This window comes from Cryptomeria japonica, chromosome 1 (genome assembly GCF_030272615.1).
Source record: "Cryptomeria japonica chromosome 1, Sugi_1.0, whole genome shotgun sequence".
Lineage (NCBI taxonomy): Eukaryota > Viridiplantae > Streptophyta > Pinopsida > Cupressales > Cupressaceae > Cryptomeria > Cryptomeria japonica.
In genome coordinates this window covers 197,149,604-197,170,968 of record NC_081405.1, presented here as the reverse complement: position 1 = coordinate 197,170,968, position 21,365 = coordinate 197,149,604, and the positions used below count along the sequence as shown (strand labels likewise).

At 37.2% G+C, this 21,365-nt stretch overlaps 1 protein-coding gene across 3 annotated transcripts; it reads right to left on the bottom strand.

The window, feature by feature from the left end:
• Positions 1-3,437: 3,437 nt before the first annotated feature.
• Positions 3,438-21,084, bottom strand: LOC131070128 (subtilisin-like protease SBT3.9). 3 transcript variants are annotated; one of them, XM_058005660.2, is made up of 12 exons: positions 20,687-21,084; positions 20,465-20,556; positions 20,235-20,332; positions 19,788-19,943; positions 19,442-19,553; positions 18,598-19,141; positions 18,379-18,476; positions 18,022-18,261; positions 17,800-17,914; positions 16,329-16,542; positions 3,920-4,123; positions 3,438-3,712 (listed from the first exon to the last, which is right to left on the bottom strand). In XM_058005660.2, exons 1-12 carry the CDS (start codon positions 20,753-20,755, stop codon positions 3,564-3,566), a joined length of 2,091 nt encoding a protein of 696 aa, XP_057861643.1. In that variant the 5' UTR covers positions 20,756-21,084; the 3' UTR covers positions 3,438-3,563. The 3 variants fall into 3 exon arrangements, with proteins under 3 accessions (XP_057861643.1, XP_057861641.1, XP_057861642.1); XM_058005658.2 differs by having other exon boundaries at positions 3,438-4,123; positions 20,687-21,082; XM_058005659.2 differs by lacking the exon at positions 20,687-21,084 and having other exon boundaries at positions 3,438-4,123; positions 20,235-20,354.
• Between the last annotated feature and the right edge of the window lie 281 nt (positions 21,085-21,365).

Sequence of the window (21,365 nt, the reverse complement as noted above, 5' to 3'; positions counted from 1 at the left end):
GTCCCATCTCTCGAGGGGGCATACCTAATGACCAACCTAGCACATCTAGTGCATGCTGGGGCATGTGCCATGCTTACTTGTTTTTCCTTGAAGATGCGATAAACCACACTATCTCAAAGAGGGGCAAATGTAGACACATATTTCTATCCACTTGATTAAATAAATTTTATATTTGTTTAATTATAATTCATCCAACTACTAATTAAATTCAAATTTAATTAATCCTTTCTCCTTTTCCGAAAATTAATTAAATTAATATTTAATTAATTTATCTTAATCCTTTTCTCCTATTAATTAAATAAATTATTCAATTTATTTGATTTAATTCACTTAACCCCCTCTCAGCATTTATTTAAATTATTTATTTAAATCCCCTCACAACATTTATTTAAATCCCCACCCACTTGCATTTTCCTAAAACAGGAAAGTTGCACACACATTTAAATAAATGAATATTTATTTATTTAAATCCCCATCCACTTGCATTTTCCTAAAAAGGCAAGTTGCACACTCATTTAAATAAATGAATATTTATTTAAATCCCCATCCACTTGCATTTTCCTAAAAAGGCAAGTTGCACACATATTTAAATAAATGAATATTTATTTAAATCTTCATCCACTTGCATTTTCCTAAAAAGGCAAATTGCACACATTTAAATAAATGAATTTATTTAAATCCTTATCCACTTGCATTTTCTTAAAAAGGCAAGTTGCACACATATTTAAAATCCCCACCCACTTGCATTTTATTAAAAAGGTAAGTTGCACACACATTTAAATAAATAATAAATATTTATTTAAATCCCCATCCACTTGCATTCTCCTACAAATGCAAGTTGCACCACTATTTTAAATAAATGATTATTTATTAAAATCCCCTTTGTCCTCACCCACTTGCATTCTCTTACAATGTCCACTTGCTTACTAATTTCTTCTAAACCCTTCTAAATTAACCTAAACACTTCCTAATGTGTTGCACATCCCTGAACTTGGAGTTAAGGGAGTGGTCACCTTTCAAGCATTTATTGCTCTTACAAAGTCTTCTCCCCTTTAACACACTAACCCACATGGGCTTGTCCCCTTGACCATGGGTAAACCTTGCACAAGAATTTATCCAGTAACTCAACCACATGAGGTTACCCTCATGTCCCATCAAGCATTTAATGCTTCTTCCCTCTCCTTTCCCTCTCCTCCCAAGCCTTCTCATATGCCACTTTGTCACACCATGGCATTAGTGGAAGTTGCAAATATGAATTGAGGATCAAGACCTCCTCATGCAATCCTAGCCATCCAATTGCCCATTTTGCCTATAAAAGGAACCCTCATCCTCAAGCAAAGGAGGAAGCATTTTAGCATAGTTATTATAGAGAAATTGAGCTTTCGCATTTCCATTTCATAGCAATACTATCTCTTGCACTTGCATAGTTATAGTTCATTTTCAACTACTTCTATCCTCCATTTGAAATCCATAGCTATGTGCTAAAACTAAGAGCCATATTCAAGCAAGTTTTGGATCTTGGAGAGGTGAAGAATAAGGGAGAGCAAACAAGGCAAGCAATGGGAGCATCTTGAGGGGATCTTTTTTCCTTCTTCTACATCCCAAGCTTCTATTTTTTGTCTCCATTCTCTTTCGGTATGCTTGTTTTGATTTTAAAGTTCATTGTATGCTTATTTGGTTGAAAGCTAACTCTAACCTTTAACTTGTTTGTTGCATCCATTTTACCAAGCACCACTCCACATATAGAATTTTTGTGGATATTTGCTACTCCCAACACATGATAGACACATAGAAAAAGATAAAAAAAAATAACACTTATGCAAACCTTGACCAAGGGAGATCCATTTGGAAATTTATTAGATCATTGCCAAAATGAGTAAGAAGACTATTACTTGAAGCAAAAATGGACATAGTCAAATGGGGTGCCGACACTTACTTAATTGTAGCTCAAGTATGCTTAACTATGAAGTTTTTCTCAAGGTCAAGCACACACATCTTACAACACTATTTACAAAACCTTTGATAAGTATTGTGCTTGGTCCATTATGGAAAATACCTCCTACTTGTTAATGGATGAGCTATAGGGTCTTTTAAATAATGGTTTATAAGCCACATCACTTGTTGAAGGTTTTAGAAATGCGGTGGCATGTTAAAGTGGTCTTTATTTTGGAGGAAAACTCATGGTTAAGCATGCTTGAGTTGTAGTGTTGAGATGGGTGACCTCTTAGCAAGTCTTAATGCTTCACCCCTATGATTATCACCTAGATTATTGAGTGATAAGTGGACCATTCATACTCATGAGAAATGGGTTTATGTGAACCACTACTCATGAAATATGGTCAACGAGTTGAGTCAAGAACTATATACTTAAATCTTGATAAATTATCATAAAAAAAACCTTCTCAAATAACCCATTTGTGATTTTGATACTACACAAGTAAATGAAATTGTAAAAGCTTGACCATTAAAATGCTCTTATTTGTGCAATTACGAAAAAACACTATTAGAAGAAAAAAGTGAGTGAGTTGGGATGGGTAACCTCTTGGAAAGTCCTAATGCTCTGCCCCTATGAGCATCACCAAGATTAATGAGTGCTAAGTAGACCAATCATACTCATCAGAGATGGGTCTATGAAAGCTAGGTCTATGTGAATCACTACTCATGAAATAAGGGCCAATGACTTGAGTCAAGAACTATGAATTTTAATTTTGATAAAATGCCATAAAAATAAACCCTCTCAATTACCCACTTGTGAATTTGATACCACACAAGTGAATGAAATTGTATAAGTTTGACCATTAAAATGCTCTCTTATTTGTGCATTTAAAAAAAAAATAACTATGGGAAGAAAATGTGATTGATTAATCAAACAATCCATCCTTCAATGTTTCATGGGTTAATAACACAACCAAATTTCCTAAGGAAAAATATTAAGATGGCACAAATTTTAGACAATATTCACAATTGTGACATGAGTTTAAAGATTGTCTAACTTTCTTGTTCCAATAGCATTCACACATGCAAAACAGTATTTATGAAAGGAGAAGTGTGTCCAAACAATGTCCACACAAAATTCCTAGAAATGCATTTGGTTCCTCTCATTATATAATATACAAATACAATTTTCCTATATTAAAAGAAATTGTGAACCTTTCATTCATTAATTTTTCCAATGTCAATAATATCATAAACATATGTATCTTTGTGTCTCTCTAAATATTCTCTTAGAAGAAGAATCCCACTTGTCTATTGAACATTTAAATATAAGGAACATACTACCATCCTCACCAATTATGTTCAATCAATTAGACTACAACCTTCCATAAATATATAAAAGTTAAAGACATCAGTTTTCCACAATCCATACTTCTTTTTGTCAATTTGTAATGAATCTAAAATGTGATCCCAAACTAGAATCCAAAAACAGCAACCAGAAATATAAAATTTATCTTAAAATAGAATTAAAACCCATATGAATACACTATGAAAATAATAATAATAATAATAATAACAAAAAAACCCTAAAACATTTGATTTGTTTATGAAGCTAGACGTACAATCAATCAGATAAAAGAATCATGTTCCACTGTGCGAACTGCAATAGGCGTCCTCACATGGTGTACTCCATCACTCCAAACAAATGCTCCGAATGAGTATCTGCCTTCTAAATTTAACCCTGTTTTTAAAATGACTCTGAATGACATTTTTGAACCTGTGGCATTGAATGACAAAACCTTAGGCTTTACACTCACTTCAACACCTGGTGGGGATTGTACATGAACCTTGTAAATGGACAATTCTGGACCTACATTTGTAACGGTCCTCCTAAGTGTCAATTTACCCCTTAGATTGGGTATTGAGATGGTTGGGAGGTTTAGGTCGCTGGAACTTCTACTGCAAATATTGGATTTGGATTTACCTGTTATCAGATGAATGGCCGAGGTGTTATATCCCATGCTGCATAAGAACGGTATGTAGTTTTCTGATTTCATATCATATACAAGGCCTGGATCGGCTGCTTTGTTGGGATTAACATGACCTCCCCCATAGTCAAAAGGGTCTGCAACTTTTTGGGGTGCTCCTTCTCCTACTATTTTCAGCGCAAACTCATCTGTTACAGAAGCTGCATCACAAAGGGATTCCAGTGATTGTCACTTTAACTTTTTCTACAGAAACAGGTTTTAACCAAGAAACATGGTTTCAATGATCATATGGATTAAATGTTCAAAAAGAAAAATTCATTAAATTTTAACTATGACCAAGCGAAAAAAACTCAAATCTTTTAAGTTTCTACAAATTCAAAGGTACATAATACTCAGATTTATTATAGTTTACCGATCTAAGAAGGCAAAGAATGTTTTCACATCACAGCAACCTTTAGTGCTGCATGTTCGGTTTTATCAAATGGCATAAAATATAGAATATAGAAAGATTTATAAAACGAATCCTCCGGGAAGAACTTGGAAGCTTGTGTTGATACATGCAGAGCAGCCAGGTAAGACTCTGGGGAAAGGGACAAAGTGCCTTTTAAATTGGGTTTTGTATAGGATTAAAGAAATACCTATCTTCATATTCAGGAAGGGGAATACAAGGGACTACATTGGAAGAGAAAGCAGCAAAAAGAAGACAAAAAACAGGATTTGAAAGCATGGTAAATCTGCGTTGAAAACAGGAGGGCTCCTATATTCAGTCTTATACAAAGCTATCCCATTTTATTTCTGTGTTGGTTGGTATACGTAACAAAGCCCCTTCATACTACTGCAAGTGTCAGTCATAGTAATGAATTTGCTAGAGTTGTAAATATCCAGTATTATTATTTGCTGCGCTCACAAAATTGATAATCCCTAATTCCCAATAAATAACTAAAACTATTCTTATCACGAGACTTAGAACAAGTGTGTATCTAAGTAAAGAAATTATAGTTGGGTTTTCCTGTCCTTGTTGCCCGTTTGAAATTGGAGGACTGAAGATTTGTTCAAGGCTGCTTAGGTGGATTGCCTATTCAGTTGGGTCACCCCCCAGGTCCTACAACACTTTGGTAGCAGAGCAAGGCTCTAGCTCTGGGAGGTGGAAGAGAGAAGAAAGAGAAGTTAGTTCTCCAACAAGAGGCCGGCCTGTATCCTCTATTAAGAAAACAGTGGACAGAGGATAGAGAGTTGCTCTCCATCTTGTATTGGTGGTCAGAGAACAGGTAGTGAAAGAAAGATGGCTAACAGGGGGTTTTATTTTGTTGGGCTTAGAAGAGGCAAAAGGAAGCCAAGGAGACTTGAATGAGGAATTTTTTAAGGTTTTGGAGGCTTGACTTTTACATGACGAGTCTAAAGATGAAGCAGAGGTACAAAGAGCTCTAATTACGGCTCAATCATGGAGAGATTAATTTAAGCTATAGGAATGCAAGTTACAAAAATTAAGCCATTAGGGATTTAAACTTGATCTCTTGTGGATTGAGTGAAAGCTTGAGAAGTACTCTGATATGAAAAACTTTGGAAAAGATGATCCTAGGAGGTTGAATCCAACGTGAGTAAAATGAAGTCACATTCTGTTCTATGGTGGGATAGCATTCAAAAATCATGGAGAAGGTAAGATTACAACCTAAAATGTAAAGTATCTTAAAGGAAAAGTTCTTGCTTTTAAAATTTAAACCATCAACAAAACCTATTTCAAGCAATTTCAAAATTTGAGACAGGAGTTGTATGTTCAAGAGTTCACTAAAAATAATTTATGCTTACAAGTCAGAATATATATGCAAGAAGAAGAGAAGATAAAAGCTGCTAGATACCTCAATGGACAAAGATTTCAGCCCCTGGATGAATTGGCTCTAATCAAAGTAGGTACTGTGGATGAGGTGTATCAATGTACCTTAAAAGATGAGCAGATATTGTCTAGAAAGCAACAGTGTACAGCAAGAGGTCGGGGAAGATTTGACAGAAGTGAAAATATGCAAGGCATTGGGAGGAATCAAGATTGGGAAGGAGCTGAAATCTACTTCATAAGACCAAAATCAGCCATCTCTAGGTAAGGAACATATCCACCGACAGAGGGAGGAAACCATGGCAGAGGAAGAGCTAGATCATCTGGTCGCACATGTTTCAGATGTGGTCAAGATGGTCAGAGGGCTTTTGAATGCTCACAAGCACAAGAGAAAGGTAGGAGGAATGAAGGCAGCACTCATATTGTACAAGTTGATGAAGAATCAGTTGCATCTGCTAGTCATACTGAATAACTAGAGCAAGAAGAAACTCTCGTGGTGAAGACAATGCTACTGAAACCAACAACGAAGGAGAATGAACTATTGCAAAAAAAGGTTCTCTTTAGAACTGTTTGCAAATTGGAAGGTATTCGTAAAATTATTGTTGATGATCGTAAAATTAGACAATCTAGTGTCTAATGAGATGAAAATGATAACATGCCAAAATCCTTACAAGGTATTTGATAAACTTATAAGGCATTGAGGGGGGGGTGGGGTGAATCAGAGCAAGCAAAAACAATAGAAATCTGATCACCACTTTAACCAACTTGAAAAACAATAAGCATGCAAGAAATATCACCACATATGCAAACATCCAATAAAGCATGCAACACATAACACAATAATTTTTCACGTGGAAACCCAAATGGGAAAAACCACGATGGGAATTGGTACCCACAAAATTTGCAGTCTTTCGGAATGCACCCCGTTAAAGGCCTAGCCCAGTTAGGAGCTTTACAATAATGCCCAGTTAAGAGCAGACCCTATTAGGAGTCACTCGATGAAGGGATTTCAACCTCAGCCCTGTTAGAAGCTATACCCTATTAGGAGTAATCTTGCTGAAGGATTTAACCCAAGTTAATAAGTCACCCGGTGAAGGGATTTACAAGATCAGGCCTGTTAGGACCTACCCGGTTAAGGGATTTTAGTAGTGTTGCAACTATTAGGAAACAACAAGTAAGTGATCTGCATATAGCACTTTTGTGCTTGATAGATCCGCTTCAGTTCTGCTTCAATCACTGACTAAACATCAATACAAAGCTTCACCTTCCACCGCATAATCAAATTCTCATTCTTGATCCTTCTACAGATACATCATCACACAATATTCATCTTTTTATAAACAACTCTGCTAAGTCGGCAAAATACCCTTGGAACAATTTCCTAGGTTCAATGTATCTAGACAATCTTGCACATTATGCTTTACTCATGTCGGCCGCAAACATCATAACTCAAAAATAAAACATTGTCTATCGGTTCACCGATCTAAGTAACTCTGCTCTACCAGTTAACTGTTCTTCCTGACTGACTGCTCAGTACATCATAACTTGCTCCAAACTTCGAATCTGATGATGCGGTTCTGATCATAGACTCCTGCCAATGTCACGAACATACATTCCAAACCGCAACATCTAACTCATTCACTCAAAACTTTAAGCTCCTGCTGAGCTTCCTGCTTCTTCTCAAGATCATCACAAAATAGTGCAAAATTTGAAATGGTAGAAAGTATTTTACCTCCGGTTTGTAATGCTTCTCTTATTAGGTCCAAATTGACAGTAAGACCTACCCTATCTCTGTCAATTGCCTTGATCAAAATTTCAATTCTTTTCTTCTCATACTCCTTTTCAACATTCTTAATTGCAGCTTCTTCCAAACTCTTCATCTACTCACTTGCTGATGTAACCAAATGTTCCAGTTTGTCAATAGGAGATGTGAAATTATCTGTCTCGGTTTGCAGTAACAGACTGGACAATATATCAAAAACACTCTGAATTGTTTGTGCCTCTTTCCTCTGAGCTTGCATAATCTTCTTTTGTGCCTTAGATTGCATAGCAGATGCAATCTCCATCAGCTCAGTTGAGCTCAACATGTCCATATTAATCGGTCCTTGGATGCTTACTGTGTCATCTTCCTCATCATCATCAAGGATCTTCTTTGATGTAAGACCGATTTGTCACTTTCTGATCAGGTTCTCCTTCCTTCATTTCTTCTTCCTTATGTTTCTCTTTTGCTTTTATCGGTGACTCTTGTGCTTGTCTTTTCTTCATCTTTCTTCTCTGCTTCTGTTTTCTCTTCACTTGTACCGTTGAAGTAGCTCCCGGTAACACAGTCTCTTCATCAAGGATAATGATTGGATCTTGCTTAGTGCTTGTATCAACTGATGTGTCAGCAAAAACAATCTCATCCGGTATAATATCATCAATATTCAAATTATCAGGGAGATCTTCTCCCTTAGTTCTCCCCGGTTCCTCTTCTTCAAAATTTGCTTAGTCCCAGCATGTACCGACTGAGATTCACCAACTAATAATCTTGTCAACCTTTTCTTTGTAAGAAATAATGGCCTTGTCTTGGAAATAATTTCTTGAATATCCTCCATAGAGGTCTCTGGTTGCAAATGCATTAATACAAATTCAATAATTCTTTGTCCTGCTTTATAGCAGTTTTCCATCTTGCTTCCAATTTATTGTACAAAGAATCAGATATTAAACCTTGCAACTCAATCAATGCTTTACTATACTTGTTCATAAACCAAACAATAGTATCTTCAATTTGCTTTTGCTCATCTTTACCAAAATTGTCATAACGTCTCTTTACATCAACCAAAAATACCATACTTTCTTATTTTCTCCAATATCTTTTCAAGTGAAGTGAATTTACTTACCGGTTGCTTTACAGATTTCATAGTAGGTTATCCAACCACTTTGGATTTCTTCCCACTGGCTCTCAACTCTTTCTGTCCACCTTCAGATTCTGTATCTTCTTCTATATCCTCAACAACAGTCTCAAGAGTCCTTTGCGCTTGCCTTTTCTTCCTTTTCCTATACACTTCTTTCACTTTAGGTGCTTCGGGCTTTTTTGCTTTAGGTTTTCTTCTGATTTGGATCTTAGGGGGAGGAGGGGGCTTCTCTTTCTTCACATCCACACTCCTTGTTTGCATACCGGTGCTGGTACCGATTGAGACACTAGAGGATTCGGCCTTCCTTGCTTCAAACTTTGCTCTTGCTTCATAAATCATTTCCTTAGTAAATCCTTGTGAAATAGCAAATTCTTCAACCTCTTTTCTAACTTTCTTTGCAATAACCGATTTAGCCAACTCAGAATGTACTTCTATAGATTTCCCCTTATATGTTCCAAACCTTGTTGCGCTAGGATCTACCGATTGTGCAAGGAGATGATCAGCATACATAGTCAAAATATCTGCTTCCACTTCATATCCCATGGGCATCACCCATGAAGTTCTAGGGTCTGCTGCCTCCATCTGACAAGTGTTAGTATCCACCATGAAACAGATAGAATCCTCATATTTCTTCACAACACTTTCCGGTATCCTTTTTCTTTCATGCATCCTCTTCTGAAAATCTTTGAAGTAACCCCAAATGGTCTTATTAAATTCATTCCCAAGCATTTTAATATTGTTCTTTATTTGTGGGGATGTCGATGTATCATCAGACCACTGTATTTCACCTATACCAGGAAAGAAGTTCTAGAAATAGAAAAATAAACCAACAATCAACTGTCCAAATTTGAATTTTTGCCTTTTGTCCTTCTGAATTGACTCTAGATTCAGCATCAACTGTTCTCTTAAGGCTTCAGAAAGATCATATTTTGCATTATCCTTAATCATCTGATAGGCAGTATGAATCGCAACACAAGGAATACTGTTCATTCGGCTAGAATGATAAACCCTATAACCGATAACCATAGATACATATTTTACTTTTGGATCCTCAATCTCATTCACAGTCATAGCTTGTACATCCCATCTAGATTTTGTCAATTTAGTCACATCATCCTTAGGGATTGATCTCAATGTAGGGACTTCACTGATTGCCCACAATCTGGTGATAGCATGAATAGCCTCCTTGGTTTATGCGGTCTATCTAACCACTTAAACTGATCATGTATTCTGCTTAGGACATATCTAACATGCTCTTCCTCAAAATCATCCAGAAAATTCAATGCATGATGAAAACCTTTATCGGTAACCCATCTGAATTGTTCTTTCAAAATTCCTTCCTTATCACACATTAACTTGTACTGATCAAAGATAGCAAAAATACCTAAGTCTTCCAACTTACAGTGAATATAAGATCTGACATCTTCCACAAGCAGAACACCATAAGGAACACTAGATAGGGCTCCAGCGGGATCAGTTTATGTTGACTTATGTGGATGCCTCTTAAACTTCGGTCGAGGCCTTACAGATACATCAACAATATGCGGTGTATCCATTGCGAAAACTCAAACACACATCGCATCTTTAGATAAATACCTTTCAACTTCTTCGCAGTTAGGGTTTCCTATTTGAATGCTCTTTCACCGATTCACTACTTCCCAAATGTTCACAATCAGCTATCAGATTTGCCAAGGTAGTAGTCGAATGCTCTTCTGAGCTTCAGTCGCTTTGCAAATGTGCTCTCGAGAATGCAAGGTAACAAATGAAACTATAAAACATCCTTTTATTTACCTTTTAAAAACTACATTAAATGCAATATCGGTTGAACTTACCCTAATCACCATTCAACCCTAAAACTTGTTACCAGTTCTCATAACACATCCAATATATCGGTTAGATCACAAAAACTCTTCATAACATCATAATGCATCAAGATATGCAGATTTGACTTACCGCACACCATTCAGGGGGTCCAGAAATAAATCTGAAAATAAGCTCCCCCTAAGCTTTATGCATAGCTTGTTAGGATAACCGGTGGATAGCTGAGAGGAGGGGGGTGGGGGGGGTGAATAAGTTGTCAACAGATTATATTAATCAAACCACTTTATAACCTTTAACCGAAGCACATAAACATTGAATACCGGAATAGCAGAAACAGATACCGGTAAGCAATAAAACTTAAGAATGAAACAGTGAATTAACACAATGCAACCATACCACATAACACCATGATTTGTACGCGGAAAACCTGGTAAAGTGAAAAACCACGTTGGGAAGCCTACCCACAGTCTAATGATACTTCTGCAGAAAGTATGTGATACAATAAGGGGCCTACACATGCAGGAAGGCACACTGCCTAGAGCGTACTGCTCATTACAAAGGAGTCTCACTGACTACAGAGAGGTTATAACCACCTCAAGATAATTGGACAACAATCTAGAAGAATGAACTGCCAGTGATAGCATCTACCATGCCTGATTACAGTCCCGGTTAAGCTCAATACCAGAGGCCTTTGACCTCTTAAATAAACCCAATTTGATCACCTATGATCGACCAGATCTCCTTCGCATATGATATTTCATTCCACAACCACAACATATGATCTACAATGAGATTTTACACTAATTTATACAAACCCTAAGGCCTAAACCAATTAGGTCAGCCACCTAAAAGATATTACAATAAGATCATTACATGCATCCATATTACAATGATATGCCATACGGCTTAAGACCAAAACAACATTAACCAATCTCTAAAACATCTCGGTAATGTGTAGAGAACACGTTAACATGATACCGGTCCATAACCTAGATAGGTACCGGACCTAATCTGGGTCCACCATGCCAAAGTGATGTCTCCAATCAGTCGAGGCACGATCAAGGATCACCTTCGGCATCCTGAATTCCATCTAGAAGCCGCACCAACACCACTTATGCATCCTGTCAAAGATTCTCAGTAAAAGCTCTGCCAGTAAAACCTTAAACCCTTACCGGTAACACTAGTTCTTCTACCGGTAACCAAAACCTGTTTGCCGATAGCCAACCATAACAGCTAGTGTTGACATTATTGACAAAACATCAATGCAACACATAATCAATTATGTCATATTGCCAACATAGCTTAGTTTACCGGTGATGGATTCTCCACACTAGGTGAAGAATTAGGGTCTTCCGCTGGTTTCTCATCACTCTTCTTTCGCCAAATCTTGTTCATTTCACTCTTGGTCTCCTCCACATCAACCTTCTTCCCTTTCCGGTCAACAAACTGATTTCCCTGGTTGGTTCATTCTTTCTCTGCAAAACCTTGCAATATGTCCCGGTTTGTGACAATGATAACATGCCATTCCAGATGCTCTCCAAGGACCAGCATTGCCTCTACTAGTTCTTCTTCTGCAGTTCATAGCCATATGACCATAGTTATGACAGATTGAGAATGTCACATTCCACCTATTCTCCCTTTCATATGGACTAGACCGGTTCACATAAGGTCTCTGCCAAGTAGGGTTTCTCTGGTCATTGAAAGATCTTTGCCATCCACCATCAAACCTTTGATTCAAGTAAGATCTTTGATTATTTGCTCCAGACTTGCACTCAACAACTCTATGCCCATATATGTTGAAATTGTAGCAATAACCATTAAAGGTAATAGGCTTATATCCATTATATGTATTAGGTCTATATCCATTATATGTATTAGGTCTATATCCATCAAAGGTACTGGATCTACTTCTACAAACATTAACAGTATGACCTACTTTATGACAGTTAAAACATACTGGTTTGTACGATCTCTTACCGGTGGTTTTCATGTTCTTAGGTGCAGATTTATCTTCAGGCATGACGTCTTTAGTACCGGAAGGCTCTCCTTGCTCAAAGGTTGTGTATCCCAAGCCATGCGTATCTCCATTCTGCCTTTGTGATTGGATCTACTCATCAAGCATAGTAGAGCTCTTGTTGTATTTAGCCGATATCTCATTAGCATCAGCCAACTCCTTACTAAGATCTTCATTCTTCTTCATAAGACTTTCTCTAAGAGACATAGCCATGTCTAGATTAGCTTGTATTTCTTCTTTTTCTTCTTTTTCCTCATGAAGATGTGCATGCAGGTTACTAATCTCCTGGTTCAGCTTTAAGATCTCATCATCCTTCTCTCTAATTTTGTCTTCAACAATCCTCCTGGCTTCCAGCTCTTGACTCATTCTGATGGTTAGGGCTTCCAACTCTCTCCTCAAATTTAACTTCTCATCATTCAACTTTTCCACCTCATTAGCCAAAGCATCAATGTTAGCTTCTTCAGATGAACTGTTTTCACTAAGTTCATACAACTGTTCAACTAGCTCTCTTCTCTTAGCCAATGAAGCTTTATACTTGACCCTCAGTTCACCTAGGGCTTCTTCAGATTCTGCAAGCCGGTTAGAAATCTCTCTATAACTCATATCCCCCATGATAGCCTTAAGGATCCTTCCCAAGCGATTTAGCCTTAAGGGATTAGGCTCTGATACCAATTGATAAACTTATAAGGCACTGAGAGGGGGGGGGGGGGGTGAATGAGTGCAAGCAAAAACAATATATATCTGATCACCACTTTAACCAACTTGAAAAATAATAAGTATGCAAGAAATATCACCACATATGCAAACATCCAATAAAGCATGCAACACATAACACAATAATTTTTCACATGGAAACCCAAATGGGAAAAACCACGATGGGAATTGGTACCCACAAAATTTGCAGTCTTTCGGAATGCGCCCTGTTAAAGGCCTAGCTCGGTTAGGAGCTTTACAATAATGCTCGATTAAGAGCAAACCCTGTTAGGAGTTGCCCGATGAAGGGATTTCAACCTCAGCTCTATTAGGAGCTATACCCTATTAAGAGTAACCTTGCTAAAGGATTTAAACCCAAGTTAATGAGTCACCTGGTGAAGGGATTTACAAGATCGGGCCTGTTAGGACCTACCCGGTTAAGGGATTTTAGTACTGTTGCAATTGTTAGGAAACAACAGGTAAGTGATCTGCATATAGCACCTTTGTGCCTGATAGATCCGCTTTAGTTCTGCTTCAATCACTGACTAAACATCAATATAGAGCTTCACCTTCCACCGCACAATCACATTCTCATTCTTGATCCTTCTGCAGATACATCATCACACAATATTCATCTTTTTATAAACAACTATGCTAAGTCGGCAAAATACCCTTGGAACAATTTCCTAGGTTCAATGTATCTAGACAATCTTGCACATTATGCTTTAGTCATGTCAGCCACAGACATCATAACTCAAAAATAAAACATTAAGTCTACCGGTTTACCGATCTAAGTAACTCTGCTCTACCGGTTAACTATTCTTCCTGATTGACTACTCAGTACATCATAACTCGCTCCAAACTTCAAATCCACTGATGTGGTTCCGGTCATAGACTCCTGCCAATGTCATGAACATACATTCCAAACCGCAACATCTAACTCATCACCGATCATCCATACCGGTCGCTTGATCATAGCATTGTCCCTGTTTACTAGTTGTTGTCATGTTTGCTGATTCACTGTATAATTGCTTCCTCTACTAGTTAGGCTTTACCGGTTGGACTAAATGACTTAGATGACTAACAAAACATGGTTGCCATCAATAACACAAAACAAGTCATCAATCAACCTATTACATCATATCATCATCATCAAGCCAATCGTATCTTGGCTTCAAAAGAGTCATCAATTATTAATTTATTTGTAAATGAACAATGTTGTTGGTTCATATAAGAACGGAATTTGTTTTGATGCTATGCCTATTAGTGTGTGTCCTATTTTGTTGAGTAGACCTTGGCAATTTGATAAGAAGTTGTACATGATGGAAGAGCCAACACATACATGCTTCAAAAGAACAGAAAAAAGTTCACTTTTGAGTCCTTTGAAAAGAGCGAGAGAAGTGGACAGCAACACCAAAGTTTTATTAGCTGCTTGCAGTGAAGAGGGAAGAAGAATATTTTGTTGTCATGTCCAAACCATCCAAGTTTGAACAATAGGTAAGGCAAGTGACATAGAGACAAAGGACACAGAGAAGTGGATTGCTGTGAATCATTCAAAAGTGATGAAGAGTGCAAAAGATGTGAAAATAGATTACTCAGATGATGAAGAAGAGGTTCTCAAGAGTTTGAAATTGCTTTGTTCATAATTAAGCAATAAGAGCGTAAATGACCTTGTGCAGACATGCTTACAGTGCTTTAAGGTTAAGACAAAGAGAAGATGATGTAATGTTGCAGCAGAAGAAGCTGAGAAGGATGTGGATTATTAAAACTACATATCTGAAGGAGAAAAAGGAAAGGTATTGTTGTAGGAGCACCTAAAGCAGGGTGTAGAGGATAAGTTGTTCTTCAAACTAGAGGATGTGATAGGTGTTGTGCACAAGAAGGAAGCTGTAAGAGCAATACTCATAGAATTTTGTGATAAGACTTGCAGCAGTCTTCAGAATGAAGTGAGAAGAAGCAGCCAGTCCAGAATTTCAAAGATAATAGTAAATATTACATCATCAAGAGGAGAGATGGAAAGGAAGAAAACAAATGCAGTCAGAAACCAAGAAGTACTTCACATGGTGGAAGGGAATGCTGTGGCTATGGTAGTTAGCCAAAAGTGTGGTTCCAACTTTTATCACTCTATGTTTCTGAGCCCTAAGCTCACAAATTTCTATTTGGGGAGTCTAATGCAAGAGCATTCTCGGTAGACAACAAAGCTCATCACCAAAATAAATGGAAACATAAATAAATAAATGAATAACTGCTTTGACTTTGACCTTTGATTTTTCTCATATGGTTATCCTGATCCATTATGCTAGGAGTGTCATTCAGTTTCCTCATCCCATGATTCCAGAAGTATCATTCAGTTTACACATACTGCTGGCATGCATAATGGGAATGGATAGAGCAAGATTATATGTTTGGGAAAAAGATGAGGACAACCTTCGACTATAACCCAGTTTCCCTTTCATTTTGGTGGGAGACAGCACCAACAATTAGTGATACGAGCATCTACAGTTAATGGAGAGAAACTAAAATGATTTGTAATTTGAATTCTTTGGGAAGAAGTTGGAAGCTTGGGTCAATACGAACCAAGCAGTCAGATTGGCTGCTGATGATTCTAAAATGGAGGTTGTTTTTGAACTTAGGTTTAAAGAAATACCAATCATATTCTGGATATATGTAAGAGAGCCCCTTCATATTGGAGTAATTCTCAGTCATAGAAAATGAATTCGCTGGTGTTGTAAAGATCTAGCATTATTGTTTGTTGTGTATGCATGAAGTTTATAATGCTCTTAAACTAATGTAGCTCCCAGAAGTTAACTAAAACTGTTCTTATCAGGATACTTAGGAAGCGTGTGTGTGCAAGTAATTGAGTTATAGTTAGGTTTTCCTGTCCTTGTTGCCTGGTTGAAACTGTAGGATTGAAGATTTGTTCAATTTGGGTCATCCCCCAGGTCCTACATCATATATCCTACCCTGTATAATATCTCTTGAATGTTTTTCCTGTTTTAATATGACTCACTTCACAAACGTAAATGACAAATTTGAATTATCGTGGGTCTAAATTTTAACACATTCTCAAATTTTTAGTTTTCTGAATTTCCAGTCATGAGTTTCATATTTTCATCCAAGTAGAAGTTAAGATTATAGAAGGTAGAAACTCTTACCTGTTGTTACCAATGCTGACCTAATTGCAGCAGGACTCCACCTTGGGTGCAAGGCTTTGAGAAGAGTGACTATACCCGATACATGGGGGCAAGACATTGACGTTCCAGACTCAATATTAAAGTTAACAATGCGTCTGTCAAGTGGCATATCAGATGGCGGAGAAACAGGAGGCCACGCTGCCAAGATATTGACACCAGGTGCAGCAATGTCTGGCTGCAAATACAAAATATAATGCTTAGGAAAGTTGTCATCTATGTCATTCTTCTTTTAGTACCATGACTTGCTTGCAGGGTTAGAGACTTCATATAAAAGAGCTGCAAAATAATTGCCTTCAAATTGAAAATAAACTTTTGCTTGCATATAAAGGATGGAGAAGAAAAGTGAGATACATATGATCAGCATGAAACATTGAAATTGAAGACTTGAATGTTCTCCGACAATAAGCTTGCCCTCACATAACAAACTTTTGTCCATTAAGAAAAAGGCAGTGTACCATATTAAAGAATTGAAAGATTCGTCATGTTGAATATAAATTTAGAATCATCAATTTAACATCTATAAATTGCATTTTCTATTAAATTTGAAGTTTGAATCTGTCAGGTGATATTAACTTGGTTGAGAAGGTTTGTACAAGGATTGTTCTTCCAAATAAATATCAAGTTCAAGATTTTGCGTTTCAGAAAAGCCATGTAAGGAAGCAAAAAATATAATCTGCCTGGAAGCATCTTAACATGAGATCTGAACATAAATTTGTTGTCAATAGAAACTAAAGGACAAATTTGTGAACGTAAACAACAAATTAAGTTAAAGATTGAAGTTTGAGCAAACCCGTAGATTTTTCATATGGGGTTAATGTTTTAGATAAGAGTGTCAATCAGAAAATATCAAAAAAAAAAATTAAAGATGCAAAAGAAAATTTCACAACACCCATTAGGGTTCCAGTTGAGCTGTGGTCTGGTTTGGTGCGATCGGTTGTTTGGTGTTTGCATAGCCCAAATTGCTTGTGAAATTTGAATACAAGAGACGAGGCCTGGTTCAAGTTCCAGGCAACTGTGGCAGAATGAATAATTTTCATATCTGGCATCTGAGCCAAAAGGATGAATGAAATGCACTAGACAGTTCCAGACCTGGCTACATCCATGAGAGGTAACTTTTTAAGAGGCATGCTTATTAAGGTCAAACCATGGCTTTTTGGTTACAATGTTGTCTTATAATAGCCTCAAAGTTGCAAATAATTATATCATTCCATTTGTAGGGCATATTCATAACTGCATTTAACGAGAAGAGCAACATGTGTACTAACGAATCTCTCAAGTCAAATTTAGAGGCATTCAAACATTTTGTTGTTTTGCAGCATTGTTTCTCTATTGAAAGGAGACGTTATCATTAGAGATAATGTCTACCAGTCAAATGGGATCTATATTCAATAAATCTTAATTGCAAAGTAAGGGAAGATTGCAAATTGCTTGCCTTTAATATTGATGGAGACAGAGAGCTAGGTCCCCTAGAGGAGAAAAATGCAATTTGCGGAGCAAGTGTCTTCTTGATAGCTGTTTCTGTGGCGGCTAGACTCAGAACAGGAGATCTGCAGAGTATCACAAGGCATTCTTAGTTGAAGTACTTTTTAAAAAAAGTTGCAGTTGCAAATGCAGAGTTATGGCTATCTTATTTCCTTTGTAAAAATTAGACTACCTTGATGCCTGAATGTAGGAAAGAATACTAGTGCCCACTTCAAAATCCACTTGTACACATGGAATAATCGGGGAAGAAACTATAGTCTTGGTTCTGATCTGAGCATAGATCACTCCAATTCCTTGGGCATTGTAGACAGTAAGTGCTGCAGCACTGCTTGGCTTTTGTGTTCTAGTTTGGAAGCATAGAACAAATTTACCTTTTGCTAAAGTAGCATTAAGAGAGTCTGCCTCACAAGTCCTGCAGATTTATTACTTCCTGTGAGAACCATTACTTCATTTAAGGTGCAAGTTAGTTCATAAAACTTCATATTGTGAATATACCTATCATCAAAGGAATAACTTGTAGAAGCCATACCTAGCTTTGGAGGCAGCAGCATCCCTAGAAGCAATATCTTCTGCATAAACAAGGTTATAGGACTTCCCCATGTGATTTTCAGTATACAATGCTTGGCCCTGTAGGAGATAATATGCCGTAGAGTAATGCCATTAAAATTTTAGCATACTAAATCAGAATGATCCAACTATAATTATCTTCTTATACAATTTGCTAAATAGAGAAGAATGGGCGTTTAACCTTGAATGTTTGATTGTTTCCGAGAGTGAATGCAGTAGGGAAACTTCTGTCAATTGTGCTGGCTGCTACTGTGATTAACCAGGGAGCTGTGTTTGTAACTGTATCCGAGTAAGGTCCAGAATTTCCAGCTGAGCAAACCACAACAATTCCTTTTTCCAGAGCATGAAATGATCCAATAGCTATGGGGTCATCAAAATAAGCATCAAGTGGAGGTGGTGATCCAAGAGATACAGAGATTACATCCACACCATCATGAATTGCATCATCAAATGCAGCAAGTATGTCAGCTGAACTGCAATCGCCTGTAGCCCAGCATACTTTGTATGTTGCAATGCGAGCTCCAGGGGCACCCCCTCTTGCAGATCCTGGAGCTAGCCCGAGAAAGTTCACATTATCTACAAAATCACCTGCTGCTGTTGAAGAAGTATGAGTTCCATGACCTAATGCATCACGGGGTGACAAAAACTCTCTTACACTGCTCCTATTTAGTGGCCCAAATTCAGCTTCGTATGCCTTAATATACCAGCGTGCACCGATGATCTTCCTGAACCATAAGCTCTAGTCAATAATGGATGTCCTAGGACAGAAATTTGACAACTTAAAAGAAGACAGGAATAAAACTGATCAGGATAAATCCAGAGTTCTGGGTAGAATTCATCTAAGTGTGAATTTCTGAAGTTTGGCTCATATGACATTGAGGTTTAAAAAAAAATTATACTATTTCCACTAATATTTGAAGCTAATCCTGACCATAATCTGGAAAATTACAAGATCCACTGAATAAATTTCACCCCTTATACATTGGACTTGCTGAATAATGAGATGCCTAAGATATGCAGCAGACCTGTTGCAATTCGATGAATTAAACAACTCTCCTTCCTGACATAGTCCCTTCCAACGGGATGGTATCGGTCCCATGTAACTGTCATTGAAACTTTGAGATTCTGGCCATATCCCTGCAACACCAATGATCTTATGCTCAGACATCTTCATGAAACTTAAGAAATACCAGGCAACTTAAAGCCGGCATGGATACCGAACAAAAGCAATTGAAATAGAAAAGACGGAATAGTAAAGGTACAATTAAAGGGATGGGGATGACAATCCTTCCTTCATAATCTTCAAACTTTATAAACATGGAATAAACGTTCAAACTTAAAACCATGAGATAAATATACCCTAAAGTTTACCTGTGTCTATAACACCCACAATAGTGTCTGCTCCCATCTTGCTCTTATGAAGCAAGCCTTTGGTTGATTTAAGAGTCAGCTGAAGAAATTCCCAACTGCGTGTGGTGTGCATGTTTAAAATCTTGTTGGGCAATACCCAGGCCACACCAGGGAGATCTGCATAATATATAACCTTATCACCTATTCTTTCTGTAAATGAATGACTTGTAATTAATCATACCAAGGACAAATAATGCCACTTCATCGCCAAAAAATGAAGTGAAGACTGAAAGTTGAAACAAAAAAATAGACAAGATCTGTGTTCAATCCTCACAACTGCATTTGATAATATAGGACCAATCATACTAATAGGGCTACTGTCACTCTATCACAGAAGAAAGGGAGAAGAAACAGGGCAAGAATCTGCTGCTTTTGCCAGAAGATTTTTTGTCAATAAATGACTCCTACCTGCAATGGCTTTAGCTTGACTGTGCGAAAGCTTAGCTGCGAACCCAGAAAAGCCGTGCTTGTAATTGTAAACCATTGAGCTCTGTGCTGCTTCCTTGCTGAAACAGAGGCATTATATGCCTAAATAAGCAAGAATCGAACCTAAGCAATGCTTATGCTGGTAACCGAGATAAGAACTACTGCATTTAGAAATAACGAGATAAAAAAATGGTGTTAAAGATAATATTCACCTTCCAAGAACTGAGGCAAGAGTCTCATGGTGCAATTGCTGATTCAGTTGTGGATTCTCATATTGCTTCTGCCCCATATAAACAATGTGAACCTGAAATCCAATGCCATTAAAAACAAATTGAAGTTTTCTGGATCTACTATAACAAGAAGAACATGCAGATCAAGATCACAGATATTATCCATGGTAAGCAATGCGTATGAATAATTTTTTTGAAACTTACATTGTTTGCATTAACTCCCAATCCCTGCAGAAGAATTAAGGCTGTCCAGAGCACATAAAACACCTCCATCTTTATGCAGATTCTTAAAAGCCCAACTCTCAACTTTGTTCATACATATATCTGTATATATGTGTAGTCTAGGTTGATGTACTTCATGAACATCCTGTGAACCCAACAACTGTGAGCTGGTGTTCAGGATGCATATTTATTGTCTGTAGTACTAATTCTGCTGTTGGCTAAAGTGCAGCAGGTGATTATTGTGCCATTATTACTTTCATTCCAAGTTCCGTTTTTGTTCTTTTGACATTTTTGGAAGCAACATAATCAATGGGCAATTATTAATGGTTTTGACGAACTTGAAGGTGATTCATAGCCAAGCTTTCCAAGAAACAAATCCTTCAGGTCAAAGTACAATTATCCTTAATTACCTGGATTTAAACAATAATAAACTTAACGGCTGCAGGGTATATTTAAATTCAAAATTTAAACGGTTACGGGCTCAATTCATTCAAATAATGTATTATTATCCTATGATGATGATGCCGACTTGTAACGTCCTCTAGGCTAACATTTGATGCAGGACTTGTCTAAGATATAGTTTTCTTTCCTATAAAAAATGTATGCAATTTACAAGTTTAAAAACATTAAGTAAGAGTTAAAAGCACAAACTTAAAATCTC

Bases quoted from the DNA above. Each gene is read 5' to 3' on its own strand.
- LOC131070128 (XM_058005658.2), bottom strand. From the start codon at position 20,755: ATGGAGGTGTTTTATGTGCTCTGGACAGCCTTAATTCTTCTGCAGGGA. The intron at 20,557-20,686 runs GTAAGTTTCAAA...ATTGGATTTCAG, and splicing joins TGGGAGTTAATGCAAACAAT to GTTCACATTGTTTATATGGG. The intron at 19,142-19,441 runs GTCTGCTGCATA...CTTATGGTTCAG, and splicing joins AATTCATCGAATTGCAACAG to GAAGATCATCGGTGCACGCT.